Source organism: Protobothrops mucrosquamatus, unplaced genomic scaffold (genome assembly GCF_001527695.2).
Source record: "Protobothrops mucrosquamatus isolate PMUCROS unplaced genomic scaffold, P.Mucros_1.0 scaffold351, whole genome shotgun sequence".
NCBI lineage: Eukaryota > Metazoa > Chordata > Lepidosauria > Squamata > Viperidae > Protobothrops > Protobothrops mucrosquamatus.
Genome location: NW_015386686.1, coordinates 691,425 through 709,671, shown reverse-complemented (window position 1 = coordinate 709,671; position 18,247 = coordinate 691,425). Strand labels below are relative to the sequence as shown.

General features: G+C 36.4%; 1 protein-coding gene across 1 annotated transcript in view; it reads left to right on the top strand.

Annotated features, from left to right (window-relative positions):
* KDM5B (lysine demethylase 5B) overlaps positions 1-18,247 on the top strand; it is a 57,697-nt gene that overhangs the window by 34,792 nt on the left and 4,658 nt on the right. The window contains exons 14-24 of the mRNA XM_015815578.1: positions 1,207-1,326; positions 1,953-2,147; positions 5,172-5,353; positions 6,419-6,543; positions 8,871-9,021; positions 10,618-10,732; positions 11,344-11,699; positions 12,973-13,111; positions 13,541-13,720; positions 14,622-14,780; positions 15,193-15,678. Coding sequence (XP_015671064.1) covers positions 1,207-1,326; positions 1,953-2,147; positions 5,172-5,353; positions 6,419-6,543; positions 8,871-9,021; positions 10,618-10,732; positions 11,344-11,699; positions 12,973-13,111; positions 13,541-13,720; positions 14,622-14,780; positions 15,193-15,678 — 2,208 coding nt within the window. The remainder of the gene's footprint in view (positions 1-1,206; positions 1,327-1,952; positions 2,148-5,171; positions 5,354-6,418; positions 6,544-8,870; positions 9,022-10,617; positions 10,733-11,343; positions 11,700-12,972; positions 13,112-13,540; positions 13,721-14,621; positions 14,781-15,192; positions 15,679-18,247) is intronic.

The following is an 18,247-nucleotide window of genomic DNA, read 5'->3' as shown; positions in this document are numbered from 1 at the left end:
TTATAACAAAGTTAGGCCCAATTAATCCACATTGTGCATTGCACAGTAGCCTACCAGATGTCACAGTTTGCCTATGTATTAAATGCCTCTATTAAATAAATGCCTCTATTCATGTAGCATAAGAAAACTAATAAATATTAGTAACATATTTCTCTAGAATAGATTACAGCACAGGTCCTCAACCCCCGGGCTGTGGACCAGTACCGGGCCATGGCATGCCAGCAACCGGTCCACATAAACAAGGAAAACCCCATCCACAGGATGCAGGCAGCACACAAAACTACGTGCCCTCCAGTCCACGGAAAAACCTCTTTCCACATAACCGGTCCCTGGTGCCCAAAAGGTTGGGGACCTCTGGACTACAGTATAATATGCTATATCATACTGTTCTCACATTGTAAACTGACAAGCCATCCCAAATCCCTAATTTATTCTTGGTTTTTATCTTGGGAAAACAAATTTCTTATTTTGTGTGTTGTAGTTGCTGTTATTTCTAATTACTGTAGCTGATTTACAGTTTCTGTCATCACCAAGTGGTGGCAATTACAGCAGCATTAAAATATACAGAAAAGATTAGATATTCAGCTCCTGTTATTTCTTATAATTAATTGCACATAAACTCTTTACAGGTAGTGCTCAACTTATGACCACAATTGAGCCCAAAATTTCTGTTGCTAAGCGAGACTGTTGTTAAGTGAGTTTTGCCCCATTTTATGACCTTTCTTGCCACAGTTGTTAAATGAATCATTGCAGTTATTAAGATAGTAACATTAAGTGAGTCTAGCTTCCCCATTGACTTTGCTTATTAGAAGGTCACAAAAGATGACCACATGATCCCAGGACACTGCAACTGTCAGAAATACGAGTCTGTTGCCAAGCATCTGAATTCTGATTATATGATCATGGGGATGTTTCAATGGTTGTAAGTATGAAAAGTGGTCATAAGTCATTTTTTCAGTGATGTAACTTTGAACAGTCAGTAAATCACCTGTTGTATTTTTTAATAATGCTGGAATCATTAGAATTTCCTGTCTTTTGGTTTGTTGGATGATTCTCATTGACAACTGTTGGCACCAGCATCTGGGATAAAATAAATATTCTTTTTTATTGAAAAGAGCTCCTAATGTGTTTCTTAAAAGTAAAAGCAAGACTTATTAAGTGATAGTTATATTTTGTCCTGTGTTGGCTTTCTTTATTTTGTTGTAGATTTACCGAACCAATCAGTGTGCTGGTGAATTTGTGATTACGTTTCCAAGAGCCTATCATAGTGGCTTTAATCAAGGTTTTAACTTTGCCGAAGCGGTTAATTTCTGCACTGTTGACTGGGTATGTTGTGAATATAATGATCTCTTTATTTAGAAAATCTAAATGGCTTGTGGATAGGTTTTTCGATATGGATATAGTTTTCTGATGTGAATTTTGTTTAAAATAGAAAATATGCTGACTAGATGTATGTACAATCAATGTACTGGAAAAATAAGTTCGGAGAAAAAATATCCAATAAATTCAGAGTTTTCTTTTTAATGAAATCAGTTTTTACCCCGAATACTTTCTCATAAGTAACCTTAAAAATGACTGTTTTAAACATCTTTCCCGGTCCATCAATTCTAGAGGCAGTCTTTATTGTGCATATAAAACTTGTTTTGAGGAAAATTGTTTAAAGTAACAACTCTCTATAAATATAAAGCTTTTTAATTGTTGGGAATGATTGTAATTCATTTTGATTTACATTGCATTTTCAAAACTGAAGCTTTAGTACGTTCTTTGTATAATAAATATATTTTGTCTATTTGTATAGGATCTTAGAAGAGTTTGTTATTAGCCTTTTTATTCTTAGTCTAAGGAACTGCATTAAATTAACATTTTCTTCAGTCAACAGCTTTCAACAATGGATAAGATGTTGCTTACCTTAGAACATAGAGAAACTATATTTGCTCCCATTTCTTGTTTAGTTGCCTTTGGGTCGTCAGTGTGTGGAGCACTACCGCTTATTAAACCGCTATTGTGTGTTTTCTCATGATGAGATGATATGTCGAATGGCAGCCAAAGCAGAAACTCTTGATGTGGTGGTAGCTTCTACAGTTGAAAAAGATATGGCTATTATGATTGAAGATGAAAAGACTTTACGGGAGACTGTGCATAATCTGGTAAGTTTTGAGGGGTACATGAAGAATTGTGAAATAATTTTAAGCTTAACAAACTGACAGCTTTATTATTTATTTATTTGTATTCTGCCTTTATTATTTTTTTACAAACAATCCAAGGTGGTGGACACTATACCATTTCATTTCATATATCCCAGCTAGTGAGAGGACAGAGGCAACCTTTGGAATGAGGTTCTCCTAGAGATCCAGATACTCTGGTGGGGTTCCAGAGAGCCTTAAAGATCAGGCTCTTTTCCCAGGCTTTGTGCTAGGATGGTTTGGTGCATGATATTTTTGTTGTTGACCGAATTCACCATGTTGTTTATTGTTATACGGTTTAACTTTTTATGGTGTTTTAGTTTTTTACGCTGTGAGCTGCTCACAGTCTATCTGTTTATATTTATTTGCTTGTTTAAATCCTGCCTTTATTATTTTTGCAAATAAGAGGCAAAATCTAAATTGAATAAATCAAAAATAAATGCAGTATGAATTATTTTTGACTAGAGCTTTAAAATGTCTGGCCATTAAGATAGCATTATTTTTTAAAAGTTATTTACTTACTAATTTGGGTATCCTCATGCATTAGAAAGGCTAATTCTACCTGGAACTGGCAACCTTGAAGAAAATCAAGTTCCACTTCATATAGAGCGTTATAAATAATAATCAGCAAACTGGGAACCAGTAAGAAACCTATAACAAAGATGTAATCTGACCTTTCTTCCCACAACCTGAGACTGCCTATTTAGGAACTGTAAAACTTTTGCAATATCTTTCCTGTTCCTCACAGAGGAACATTGTGATTAATTATATGGAAGACCATTGAAAGATCCAGGAGCATAAGAAGTAGTCACATAATCTTCATCTAAATCCTGCCCTAAATCACTCATAAGAGTGACCATTCTGTTTTCCATCCCATGTCTAGTTCTGATTTCTGATTGCCAAGGGTTGGAAATGGGGCAGTATTGTTACTCTGTTGTTAATTTTTTATCCTATATGTTATTTTTTTGTTGAACTCAAGCTGGCAAACATGCTTCTTGCCTTCTACTTTCCTACAACAACCCTGTGAGGTGGATTGGGCTGAGAGAGACCTTGTATTTCCAAGACCTGTCCACTTTACCAAGATTCACAGGGTCAATAGGTTCCCAGGGTAGCATGAAAGACATCACTTCCTACTGTAACCCCTTCAACGGTATGCCCCTTCCACTCATGTAGGACAGTGCCTTTGTTCTACAGATGACAAACTGTTTTACACTACCTACACTACCTGTCTTACCCTGTTTTACACTACCTACGCTACCTGTCTTACACTTTCACCAGCACCTCCATCCTAAGGCACTCCCATATATCCTTTCCTCTGTCCCAATAGTGGACAATCACTTAAATATGAGCCAGCAGTGTGCTGCAGTTGCCAAAAAAGCCAACACAGTGCTATGCTGCATTAACACAGGGATAGAATCAAGATCACGTGAAGTGTTAATACCACTTTACAATGCTTTTGTAAGGCCACACTTGGAATACTGCATCCAGTTTTGGTCACCGTGATGTAAAAAAGATGTTGAGACTCTGGAAAGAGTACAGAGAAGAGCAACAAAGATGATTAGGGGACTGGAGGCTAAAGCATATAAGAAACGGCTGCTGGAATTGGGTATGTCTAGTTTAATGAAGAGAAGGACAAGGGGGGACATGATAGCAGTGTTCCAATATCTCAGGGGCTGCCACAAAGAAGAGGGAGTCAAGCTATTTTCCAAAGCACCTGAAGGCAGGACAAGAAGCAACGGATGGAAACTAATCAAGGAGAGAAGCAACCTAGAACTGAGGAGAAACTTCCTGACAGTTAGAACAATTAACCAGTGGAACAACCTGCCTCCAGAAGCGGTGAATGCTCCAACGCTGGAAGTTTTTAAGAACAGACTGGACAGCCATTTGTCCGAAACAGTATAGGGTTTCCTGCCTGAGCAGGGGGTTGGACTAGATGACCTCCAAGGTCCCTTCCATCTTTATTACTACTACTACTACTACTACTACTACTACTACTACTACTACTACTACTACTACTACTACTACCACCACCACCACTCAGGTTTGAAAGCAAGATCGCCCAACCATCTCTTACAATGGGAAAATGTTTCCCCTTTTTCACTCTCTCCCAACATCTAAACTTGAACTTGAAGTTCCCTTCTCTTCCAGTTCTTTATCTTCCTGTTTACCACCCCAGTTCTCTGAACTGCAGTTGCTTGGCCACCACAAGTCTGAACCAGTCCCTATCAGATGGTTTTCATTTCCACAATTTTATATCTAACTATGTCAATTTGAATCCTAGTCAGCCCTGGCTATCAAACACCACCCCCTGATCTTTTTGGTTTATTTAGCTGGGCACCTTGCAACAATATTTCTTACACTTCTTTCTGTTTTGGAGTTCCAACAGAATATCAGTGGCTGCTCTGTCTTTCTGCCATAGTTTTGACTTTGTCTCATGTTCATCTTGCTGGTCTCTGGTTGGAATCTGTGGATACACGTAACAACACATTCTTAGTCCTTAAGTACTGCACACCATGACTTCCTTCCTCCAATGCAGCATGATTGTATCTACTTTAACTGTCTTTCCTTCACAGCAAATGAATGTCAAGCACAATCTGCAGTAGGGCTTTTAACCTATTTTTGCTCATGGCCCCCTTCAGAGTCTCATTTATTTATATGACTTCCCTCATAGTCACTGTTGACTGAAAAATGGTAACTAGAAATTAGTAATATGGCATGGTTCATATTAAGAACCACTGATTTAGAAGCAAGAGTTGAACCATCAATGTGTAAAAACTTAAGGAAAGCAATTTTGGCTAAGTATTAAACAAAACCTTTCTTATTGGGCCACAGAACAAAACACCTATATAACGTGTTCGCTAATGTTGGAGATAATAAAGATTATCTTGTAATGAAAGTTCTGCAGTGAACAAGATGTGGATTTGATTAACTCTTGATTATATCATTCTTTATTGACATAATGGCTATTCTGTGAATTGTCTGTTACAGGGTATTACTGAATCAGAAAGAATGAATTTAGAAATGTTTCCTGATGATGAACGACAGTGCATAAAGTGTAAAACCACTTGCTATATGTCTGCAGTCTATTGTAGTTGTAACCCTGATTTATTAGTATGCTTGTATCATGTAGAAGAACTCTGTACATGTCCCATATATCAATATAAAATGGGGTAAGTGTATTGCTTCATTATGACAACTTTTTAAAATATTATGCCCATAAATCCCACATGCATCTTAGTTAAATCTCACATGCATTTTAGATAAATCTCACATAAATCTTTGGTTGACTAATCATTTAAAAAGGAAAGGGAAGATGTATTTCCAATATATTCTGAAAATATCTTTCTGTTTGACTCTGATAAGAAATTAATGGTTTTGTTTTGGCTTATACCAAAGTCTGTAGGTAATAAATAACTAGCTGGTTTTAGTAAAATAAAAGTAGAAAAAAATGAATTGTTATATTTACAATATTGTGATTTTTTTTCATAATTTTATTTCTGTGTTTTGTCTCTTTATTCTTTTCATGAAATTTTCTTTTTACAGTAAAATCTACTATAAATTACGTATGATAATGGAAGAACCACCAATTCATTGTTGTAAATTATTAGAAGAAAATGTAAAAAAAATCAGAATTCGTGGAAGGAAAAGCCAAATCTTTCCTTTACCATTCTCCCAGGGATTGTTTTTACAACTTTCTCTTGTTGTAAAACAACTGTGATCTTTTTACTTGGAGTTGTTGGGGGAAACATGGTAAAGGCAGGAAGTACAGTACAGGCAAATACTGGATAGGATTCAGCAAAGGGTATATCTGCAGCAGTCATGTCTTGTTTATGTCCTAATATAGCTTTGACTACCAGAAGACTTGTTACTTTATCTGAAATGGATCAAAATTGATACTAAGGTCAGATACAGAATTTTGTATCTTGTCACATGATTTCCCAATCAGAAAATTTTATAAATTAAAATATGTAAATTTGACATAACATTAGAAATTTAGTTACCCTTAATAACCTATAGGCTTATAATAGCTGAGGCAAGCAAACACCCCATTGAAGAACTAATCTAGGTGAAGGAATAACAGATTTGCTGCCCTTTGCAACAGCTATATAATTATTACTATACCACAGTAATGTATTTCATGCTGTTGTATGCATTGCAGCAATATATTTTTATTAAAGCCAGAATATTTTATTTAGAATTTATAAATAATTGTTTGAACTCTATAATACCTCCAGGTATCGATATGCAGTGGATGAACTGTATCCAATGATGAATGCACTTAAGTTGCGGGCAGAATCTTACAATGAATGGGCTTCTAACGTCAGTGAAGCTTTAGAGGCAAAAGTTAATAATAAAAAAAGTATGTATCTTTTATATTTTTGGCACTGTAGCACTAGTCTATAAGGAGAAAGGCTTGGAAATGAAAGTAACTAAAGTTTACCAGAATTGGGTCACTAATAAAGGAAAATTAAGTCCTGAGTATTAATTGGCTCCAGTTTCCAAGATACAGTTTCAGGTCAAAATTGCATCAAAATAATTAAAAAGTACGAGAGGGATGTGCGATTATGCTCTATAACTTTTCTACCAAATGTGATATAGCAGTGATGGGGAACCTTTTAGAGACCGAGTGCCCAAACTGCAACCCAAAACCCACTTATGCATCATCGGGTGCCAGGTGGGTGTGGCCCATTGCATGGGCGTGGCTGCGGTGGTAACAGCAGACTGGGTGGGACTAAAAAGTTCAATCAATCAATTCCAACTTTGCAAGATCTTTTTTTTTCCTGCGAGAAGTTGAAATTGACTGATTGATTGAACCTTTTTTTATATATACACGGCGGTGGAGGCCTAAAGCGAAAAGGTTTTATAAAACCCAGCTGAAGGCCTAGGACTGGGGCGAGGGGGCGCGTGCCCACAGAGAGGGCTCTGGGTGCCACAGGTTCGCCACCACTGTGATATAGCAATGAAAATGGTGCCACACCAATCATTATAAATTTATCTTTTTATTGATACCAATAACATCATTCATTTATTGGTTTTTCATGTAACGTTTTCATGCTTTTTCACTCTGCAAGAGGTTCCACTGTTGTAATCTGGAGCCCAGTAGCTCTGCCTTACTCTTAGGCAATTCCAAATCCCTGCCCAGGTAATTTACTTCACTCTGTTTGGGTCCACTGACATAGACGGCTCCAGATCAGCTGCATCCTGCTCGTCGTCTTTATCATCATCTGAGTCTAGAGAGTGGGATTTTGGTGGATCTGGAATTGGCAAATCCTCACCATGGGGTACAGGACGCAGTGTGGATGGAATGTTTCGATATTCCACAGTCCACTTCTTCTTTCTTGAGATCCCTTTTGCAATTGGGGGAACCATGCAAAAATAGCAGTCACTACTAGGATTGGTGGGTTCCCTCCACACCATTGGGACTGTGAAAGGCATGGACTTTTTCTTCTTGTTTAGCCAATGATGCAAATAAGTTGCACGTGTAAGCCACAATAATGAGAGGTCTAACTCTTGTCCTGATCCCCTATTTTGCATCCAAAATATAATTGGTATGCCTTTTTTACCACTGTCGTCATATTGCACTTTTGAGATGCAAATGTAACCTCACCACAACTGTAGCAGAAGTTATCTGCCTTGTTTACACAGTTTTGAGACATCCTGGCTTCTGAGGGAAAATATCACGCAACTGTTCCTTGGAAATGTTAGGCAATGACACTTTCACAAGCCACCAGAAATAATTATATGATGCGTAGATCTGACCAAGATAAATGTGCCTTGCAATAAAAGATTACAGGTAATAATCTTTAGTCTCAAAGTGAAGATAAATTTATACACTTCCATGTGGTACCGTTTTCATTGTTCTACCGTACTTTGTCAAGAAGTTATGAGGCATCATGATCATGAGACACCTGTCTCCCTTGCAGGCAAATATACTCGCCTGTGTATAAATCTTTATTGTGAAATATCTTGAAAACTTTAGCCAACCAGCACCTTTACCACCTGTTTTTTAATTCATCTAATCAAAATATGTAAGAATTAACACATTTTATCTTGGAGGTCAATAATTTCACAAAATTTGTAGACCAGTGTAGTTAAACATTATGACATTGCTTATCCAATCACATGTTTATTCTGGAGTCCTGTTGATTTTCAACAACCTAGTCATAATATATCAGATTACAGCTAAACAACTAAGCAATCATAAATTTTATTTTTTATTTATGCTAACTATATCTGTTATCTTTCAACTGGGTGATGTACAAGAGTGGAGTAAAAACAAATCATGTAAATAATAATAAAGATGCATGAAAAATATGTGTATATGGAGGACTCATCCGTCAACAGTTGGCATATAAAATCAGTAAATAAACAGAATAAAAATCAACCAGGCAGGGCTAAATGCTCATTGAAAAAGGAAAGATACCATGAACATAAGAAGCAAAGACACGTCTGAGCCTCTAGTGATAACATTCCATAAACCAGACCCTGCTAGAGAGAAAGCCTGCTGCTTCAATCAAGAATGTTTGAAGAAGAGACTCTCAGCAGGCCTTCTCAAAATGTTCAAAGTTGATGGATAGAATTGTCTGTACAAAAATGATGCCTGATATAGCTCTGTGCTATAGGAATGTGCAATAATGTAATAAGAAAAATTGACATTTTTTAACTAAAATTGTTATCCTCCTAAAGGTCTCATGAATTTCAAAGCTTTAATTGAAGAATCAGAAATAAGAAAGTTTCCAGACAATGATTTATTGCGACATCTTCGATTAGTTACTCAGGATGCGGAGAAATGTGCCTCGGTTGCACAGCAACTTCTTAATGGCAAGAGGCAAACAAGGTATGGTTTTTGTGAGTAGTTTTACATTCCTCTGGTGTTTGTTTGGAAACACTATATGTCTCACAGTTACTGTTGGTACTGAAACTTGCCTATGTGCATACCTATTGAGCAATTTCCTTTCAAAATAACATTATGCAATGCACAAAAGAGTAAGAAATAATAAACCAAAGAAATCAGGCATAATATTAGAAAAAGAAAAGGAAATTTCTATCAAATGCATGCATAGTTTCATATATTACCTTTTGTTTTTAATTTTCTCACCTTTTTGAGGATTTCATTCATCCACAACGTTTTCAGTTTCTTATTCCTTTCTACCCATTCATTGTTCCTTCTTGCATTGCCACTTTGTTAGCATAACAAGATGAATAAAATGTCTTGAATAGGCAAAAAAATCCATATAAGTAATCTTTTAATCTAATCCAAAGTATTTATACAACATTGAATAATGTTGCTTTTGCTGCTTCCAATTGGTAATTCTGACCAAAACAACAAGAAGACCCATTTAAAAATTGCTTCCCAAATGAAAGTGACTTATTACTCCCAACAGGCAACAATGCAAAGCTTTTTTAAGTCTTCAGTGAATTCACTGAATTAACTTCACTCCCTTCTTCATAGATTTAATAGCATCTTGGAAGAATATAAACAATTGTAACTATGCATTTTGCTGCAAGATATTTTAACTATTATATGGATAGCAGCATGTGTGGACGGGCGTGCGCGTGCACACACACTTTGGAAAAGAAAATACCTTATGCATTTGATAAAATGTTTCAATAGTCTTGGATTTCTCTAACTGTAATTGGGCCAATCAGAATTACTTCTTACATATCTCACATATCGCTTAAGTCTTCTCCTACCACCTCAGATTCTCAGCTTAAAGTAAAATGGTGTGTACAATTTGTGCAACTCTATCTGCTATTCAATATAATTGCACATAAAATTTGGGTGATTTATATCAGAATCTTGGGTTTAGGAGCTCAGGCTAGTGGACACCAGGGCCTAGCTCAGGGGTAGGCAACCTCGGCTCTTTTATGACTCGTGGACTTCAACTCCCAGAATTCCTGAGTCAGCATAGCCGAGGTTGCCTACCCCTGGCCTAGCTGAACTGGTGCAGAGGGTTTGGTGAACAACCTGCCTCCAGAAGTTGTGAATGCTCCAACACTGGAAGTTTTTAAGAAGAGACTGGACAACCATTTGTCTGAAATGGTATAGTTTCCTCCATGAGCAGGGAGTTGGACTAGAAGACCTCCAAGGTCCCTTCCAATTATTATTGTTGTTGTTTATTGTTATTATTATATAAGAGCAGTCCTCAAAGGAGGCCATGATGTTTGAGGAATTGTATGCAAAGTTTTAAGGAGTTACATATTGTGTATTCCTGTTCTAATTGATGATGACATGACAGCAGAATTGGATTGCTAGCATAGAAAGCATGGTCCATAAAAATCTGTTCACATGATTATGATTTGATGGTTTGAGAAAAATATTCACATATTAACAAGTATTCTTTTAATATGTTAATTGAATAAAGATGAAATAACAAGATGAATGTATTTAATGTACTCTTTGGCGGTATAAAATGTTTCTGTGTAATTGCAGATACCGGTCTGGAGGAGGAAAATCTCAAAATCAGCTGACTGTGAATGAACTCCGCTTATTTGTTAGACAACTGCATGCTTTACCATGTGTCCTTAGCCAAACAACACTACTGAAGGTAACTTGGAATTATAAATGGAATAAACTAGATTTTTTTTCTCCAAATAATAAATATAAATATACCTTCTCATATTTTCAAAGATTCAGGTATTAGAAATAGTAAATATCATTGTAGATCTGGTTGGTATAAACCAGTTCATAAACTGTATGAACTAACAGGGATTTCATGGACTCTATTTGCTGATTGAACAGAATGATTTAGGAGAACCGCAAGTGACAATTATTGCATCAAGTTCAGTGAGGTCCTATCCTTAGCTGGTGAGACCTATGATGAAGCCAGATTGTTTATACAACCTCTTTAAAAACTGTTTTAGCATTTTATTTTCTCTTGACTTATCCCATTTGATCCATTCAGGCACAGGCCAGGGTGTTACACTGCAAATCCAATGAAGAATTGTTAAATCCCTAAACACTGTTAATTTAGACTGTAGTGTAAATGATTTAGAGAAAAACATACCTTGCGTTCTGTTTTTTTGTCACTTAGTTGTAGAAATAATCTACAATATTTGTCATCAAATGTGAAATGCTGTTAAAATAATTCTAAAAATAGTTACAGTTCTGGTTTGAAAATTTTATTTTTTTACTTATTCTCACTGCTTCATATTTTAGGATCTTCTTAATCGTGTAGAAGATTTTCAGAAATATAGTGAAAAAGTCCTCTCTGAAGAAATTCCCAGTGCTTCAAAACTACAAGAACTTTTAGAAGTCAGTTTTGACTTCGATGTTGACCTTCCTCAGCTTGGTGAATTAAGAATACGCTTAGAACAAGCACGCTGGTTGGAAGATGTACAAAATGTTTGCTTGGACCATACTTCCCTTACTCTTGATGATATGAGAAGACTCATAGATTCTGGTGTTGGACTAGCACCTCATCCTGCAGTTGAGAAGGCAATGGCTAGGCTCCAAGAACTCTTAACAGTGTCTGAACACTGGGATGACAAGGCTAGAACCCTGATAAAAGCCAGGTAGAAAATGAATCTTGCTGTTTCAGAACTCTTAAAATCCCCATTGCTTTTCAGTGATTAAATTATTATTTTGCCTCAACCTGTACTAAAAATGAAGAAAAATGTGTTCTGCTATTGTTAAAAAACAACAACAATGAAATTGTATTTTTAGTACAAGAAAGTTATATTTCTTTGGTAATCAATAATTAATATTTTGTCAGCAGTTTCATTGCTGATTTTTATTTTAAACATTACCTTGAGAATGTAAATTACTTAATGATATTTAAAATAAAGGAAGGGAAATCGTTTTACATAGTACAGGTAGTCTTCAACATACAACCATTCATTCAGAGACAGTTTGAAGTTATGCTGGAGATAAGCCAATAATGGTTAATACTGGTTCTTCAAGCTCTGGCTGTCCCAGCACATGGCAGTCATGTGATTGCAATCTGGATGCTTGCCAACTGTTTCACAATTAAGACTGGTTGCAGTGCCTTGTGATTATGTGATCGCCATTTGCAACCTTACCTGCTAATTTTCCAGGCATTCACATCATGCCAGATGCTTCCATTGCTCTGCAATAGTGTTAACTTAGTAGTTTAAGGTGTTTTGGTTTGCATTTCCAATACTCTCTTTCGCTGGCCATGCTGATGTGAATTGAAGACAACCTGATATATCAATGATCTTCCATAGGTCAACTCTTTCTAATTCTGAATTGCTAACAAGCATGTCCAGTAATCAGTGATTGGAGCTGCAATCCAACAATATTAAAAAGTTTGAATTTGGGGACTAAAGCGAGTCATACATAAAGTTTTATGGTTTCATAACAAGTTCATGCTATAATATGCCACACTGAGGAATGCAATAACGTTTTAACTCTTGTTTTAACTTATAAATGTATAATTCAAACTTTAATGGTTTTTTTAGAAACCTTTGAATTTGGGAAACAGGTGTCTTCAACAAAGTCTTGGGCTTAATTTTCTCTACTGGGAGAAACTTGTGTTTCAATAATTCGTAGACAAGGATTCTCACAATTCACATATTCTTCTATATAGAAGCAACAAAAACCTAAGGATGGAAAACTTACGTATCAAGAAGATGACTTGTTGGGACTCTTTATTTGTATATAGAATTACTTGCTTTTCTGAATCTTGGCAAGAATCTGTCCTTTTATTATACTGAGGCATTATTTTGGGGGAGTGTTGCTTCTTTATAGGAGAGATTTTTTTGACTTACTAGTTTTTAAGTGATAACAGTATGGCATGACAAAACTGTGTGTTTTCTTTATTTTAAGGCCACGACAGTCGTTAAGCGGTCTTGAAGCAGCAGTGAAAGAAATAGATGTTATCCCTGCTTATCTTCCAAATGGAATAGCTCTGAAAGATGCTGTAAAGAAGGCCAAAGACTGGCTACAGGAAGTGGAGAGCCTCCAGGTAGGAAGAAAAACCTAATAATTGTAGGTCATGTTCATGCTTTAACTTGACTATACTTTTATTTCTCAGATCTGTGATGTTTGATTGTAAGCAGTTGCAGTAATATTACTGTAAATGATATTTCCTTAAAAAGAATAATGATTCCTCTTAAAAAAAAAAGACGACTTCTTGTACATTATAAAATGTATAATATAAGGCTTCTGCAGCAAATACACTTTTTATTTTAAAAATTCATATCTCTATTTGGCTATGTTATAGCTATAACAAATTATAAAAGCAGTAATATAGTTGATTATTACTTACAATGATAAGTAATATAAAACATTATAAAAGCAGAAATGACTGCTGTTATCTAATGTCTGATTTCATTTTGTATATCTTCTTCATTATAACATTCACTGAACATTTGTAACATTTCTGCATTATTAGGCTGGTGGACGTGTGCCTATGTTAGATATGCTTGTAGAACTTATCACAAGAAGTCGCTCTATTCCTGTTCATCTGGACTATCTGCCAAGGCTGGAGTCTTTAGTAGCTGAAGTTCAAGCTTGGAAAGAATGTGCCAGCAATACTTTCTTGACTGAGGACTCTTCCTATTCTCTACTGGAGGTAATTTATTTCCATATTTACTTTTGAGTAGAAAATTTATGCAGGCCTATCATAGAAATTAAACAAATCATAATTAAGAATTAAGGTTTTGTCAACTGCTTGACTAGGATTTACAAGATGAATACTCTTTTTGAGATCTCAGGCTTGCCCTGGCCAATAATGGAAGTAGAAACCTTGCAGGTTGAAATGTAATAGCTTCTTGGACTCCCCCCCCCTTTTTTTTTTACATGAATTAAAAGTGTCATCAAAGAAGAAAGCCAGCAACTTCTAAGTAGAAATTCAAGCCTTATTTAAAATAGAAGCAAGGTTCAGTTTTTGTGCTATTTTCATCTGCCCATGCAGTACAGGAAGTTTAGTGTCACACTTTGGGCAGGGTGCTTATCATGAGTATAGTGTTATTTTAACAGATCATCTGATCTTAGGCTAATTCTTCTGCCCTCACATGAGGAATCTTTTATGCTTATTTTTTATGTGTGTGTGTGTGTGTTGGCAGATCATGTAGGTGAACTGAAGAAAGCACTTTAATTGATGATTGGGATGGATTATGCTGTGGAATATTTCTCTTTCAATTGTCATGGCTCATGGAGGTATATGAGGAAGAAAAAAATGTGCTACAATCCAGGCTATTCAGTTACTGGTATTGTAGGCAAGCACTCCCACCTCCCTGGCTTAGTTCTATTAATTATTTTGTAAAATTTTGGAAGTACTTGCCAATCTTTAAATTGCATGTTGGCATTTTAATCTGGGTATGTTCAAATTTGCATGAGGGCTTTTAGAAATAGATAATATATGTATTATCTATAATCATTGAATGGTCCCTCATTCCTCCAGAGAAGGTTTAGCAGAACACATTGCTCTGTGATACAAAAGAAGAAAATATGATAATTTTAATTTTTATCAGGTGTTATGTCCAAGATGTGACATTGGGACATCAGGATTTAAAAGAAAAACAAAGAAAACAAAAGAATCAGTTCCAAATGGGAAAAAAAAGAGCACCAAACTTGAGAGCTTATGTGATTTAGAAAGAGCTTTATCTGAGTGTAAGGAAACTGTAGCTGCGGTATGTATATATTCTGAAAAGAATTTAATGAATGTATTGTGCTTAGAACAGCTTGTTATTTTATGAAGCTTCTTTTTTCCATTCTTTCAGAGACAGAATTGTACATTAGTACCTTTTTTGCTTAGAATACTAATGTATATTCTTGAAGTTAGTAAAGTAAAATCAGATTTTCTATGCATTTAATTTGAATGTAGTCTGTGAAGAAAAGTAAAACTTTGCATTCGGCATCTAAGATTACATTAACAGTTGTCCAAATGGCAGATAGTGAACTGTATTTCAAAAAGATTTGAGAAATCAAGAGAATTCATTTTCCTTGGAACTTTTTTTGCAAGAGTTATAGAAAATTGTAACTCAACATATTAGGGACTTTTTTTTAAGGTCTCTAAATAATTTTCATGTAATTTGTTATCAGATGGCCATGCTCGGTGAAGCCCGTTTAAAAGAAATGGAGGCACTGCATTCTCTGAGAGCAATAAATGAAGAAAAAATCTTTTCTGATGAACAGAATGTAGAGATCAAAGTTTGCCTCTGTCAGAGAGAGCCGGCAGCACCAATGATACAGTGTGAGCTGTGCAGAGCAATGTTCCATACCAGCTGTGTTTCAGTGCCCAGCACTTTGCAGGAACCTTGGATATGGCTTTGTCCTCACTGCCATAGATCTGAAAAGCCACCTTTAGAAAAGATTCTACCTTTACTGGCTTCCTTACAGCGAATTCGAGTGAGACTGCCTGAGGGAGATGCCTTACGGTATATGATAGAGAGAACCGTGAACTGGCAACATAGAGCACAACAAATGTTATCCTCAGGGAATATAAAACTTTTACCCGACAAAGTAGACTCAGGGATATTGTACAGCAAATGGCAAACCATGGCAGGCCAGTTGCAGGAGACCAATAAGGTAAGATTCTAGTTATATCCTGGCAAAGTCTATATGAACACCAGCATGAATGCTTCCACATTGTACTAGTTAGATAAATAATAGCAAAAAAAATGGATATGGGGCCTACAGAGGTATAAAAATGTATAGTGATTTTCCAAATTGTTAGTTGATCAGCTAGATATAGAATCCTGCAGTGATGTGGATTTGAAGGGAAAAAAGTGATACAACAGATCCATCCTCCCTCCCTCCCTCCCTCCCTCCGGCTGCCAAACTAATAACTCAGGGCAGCTCATAGCACCAATGATAAGAACATAAAAAAATAATAGTTAAGAATATCCTGGAAAAAGGCCAGCTGCCAGTACCCTTAAACCAACATTCTTCAGTACATGAGAAACCACAATCACTAGACTCCAACCTCACCCTATCTCAACACCTGGGAGAAAAATCACATTTATAATGCCTTCTGGACACTAAAAGAGAGGGAGCTTGCCAGATTTCAGGTGGGAGAATTTTCCATAGGGCAAGGGCTGCTATTAAGACAATATGCTTTCTAGGTCTCACTAGAAGAGAGTATTTGAGAGAAGAAACCTGGAGTGTGTGCACCCTGTCTAGTGGAGTAGGCAGATAATTCTCAAGGAGAGGCGCCACTGCAGATAACCTGAAACTATGCTAGTATAGATTTTTAACTGATAAGCAGCACCTTGAATTGTACCTTGAATGCAGCTCAAACAGCAGTGGGTAATGGGCAAACTGAGGGACAGCAGCATACATCACTGAGTTCTGGACCAGTTGTAATTTCTAGTTGGCTTTCAAGGGCAGCCCCATGCAGAATGTAATGCAGAATGTAATTGAACTGAGAAATGATCAAGGCATGAGTGACTTAGAGCAAAGCTTCTCAATTCATCAATTAGCACAATTGATGCATAAGATGGATCTTTACAAAAGCTTCCTATTCACAGTTCTCATCTGCCTCTCAGGCAGGAGCCATGAGTCTTGGAGAATCCACAATTGTAGACCAGTTCTGTCCATAGGAGTGCTACCCCATCAAATGTGATATTTCTTCAAATCCATAAAACTCCAAATCATTCTGTCTTACCAAGACTAGGATACAGTATATAATTGAATATCATCAGCATACTGATGATATTTAGCTTCTTGCCAATGGATGACTTTACCTAGTAGTTGCATATAGATTTTAGAAATAGGAACAGACCGGAACTCTGAGGCATCCCACAAAGCAAGGACTTGGACCTCTCTCCTCTGATTCTGATTCCGAGTGGAACTGGCCATGGAGGAAGAGAACCACTGGAAAATAATGCTTCCCGCAACTCCTGAAACCAGGCCAGAAGGTTAATATGGTTGATGGCTTTGAAAACTGTTGAGATCCACGAGGGCCCGTCCTCAGTCCTCTAGTGGTCTTCCATAAGAGGGACCAGTGCTGTTTCATTACCGTAACTCAGCTTGAAAACAAACTGAAAATGGTGCAGATAATTCATTTCATCTAGAGTCCTCTGAAGCTGAGTTCATATTATCAATGCAGCCTTCCCTAGGTAGGGAAAATTGGAGACTGGATGACAGATGCTTGAAGGTTCAAAAAAGACCTCTTAAGAAGGGAGTGCACAGCCATGTCCTTCAGGGAATATGGCTTCACTCTGTCTTGCAATGAAGTATTAACCACAGGTTGGACTCAACTGCATGCCACCTTCTGAAGGCCTTAACCACAAGTGTGGTTCTTGAACACAAGTAGCTGGACTGACAGCTGTGAGGATTCTCTATTTCTTCAGAATAAACAATGGCCAATGATTTAACGTATTTCTGGGATGATAAATGAAAGCCTCATTGACTCAACAGTGAATGGGTATAGTGTGCATATAAATGGATGCACGTGCCTGATCCAATAATAAATATAGTTGCACGGTATTAAATTTTGAGAAACTTCTATTCAGATAAAATGCTATCAATGTATTTCAAGCTATTTTAAGTATTTGGTCTTGATTCATATATATATATATTTATTAACTGTTAGTACATTTGTCCATGAATATTGCCCTTTGCCAGTTTACCTACAGATTTCAGCTACTTGATGTCATTGTCAAAAATCTTCCCATATAGAAGTGAATAGATAATTTTTCCTTGGATTGTTTTTCTTTCCAATCTGCTTGGTTGTTATGAAGCTGTGTATAAACATCCCTTTACTTTGGACTTTCAAAGTACTCTTCAATCAACTATTGTGATGTTATTTGAGACAGTCAATCTCAAACTCAGTCAATCTTGAACCAGATCAGCTGACTGTCTTAGGGTGTGAGGGAATGGGAATTTGGAAAAAGAAGGAAAAGAAGAAGAAGAATATAAGAAAAGGACTAATTCAGAGCAAAGTCTGTCTAGTGTTTTTCCTAGTGATCTGTGGTGATATCTATGCATAAGATGCAGAAGCAATTTATGTTGCTCCCTTCCTTGTGAAATGGATATATCTACTGATTAGAGTGGCAACTGAAGCAGCTTAAAAACATTAGGCACACAGTATAGATAATCCTCTCTCTCCCCTATATTGCTTATTTTTAGAATGATTTGTTCTTTTCTCAGTTTA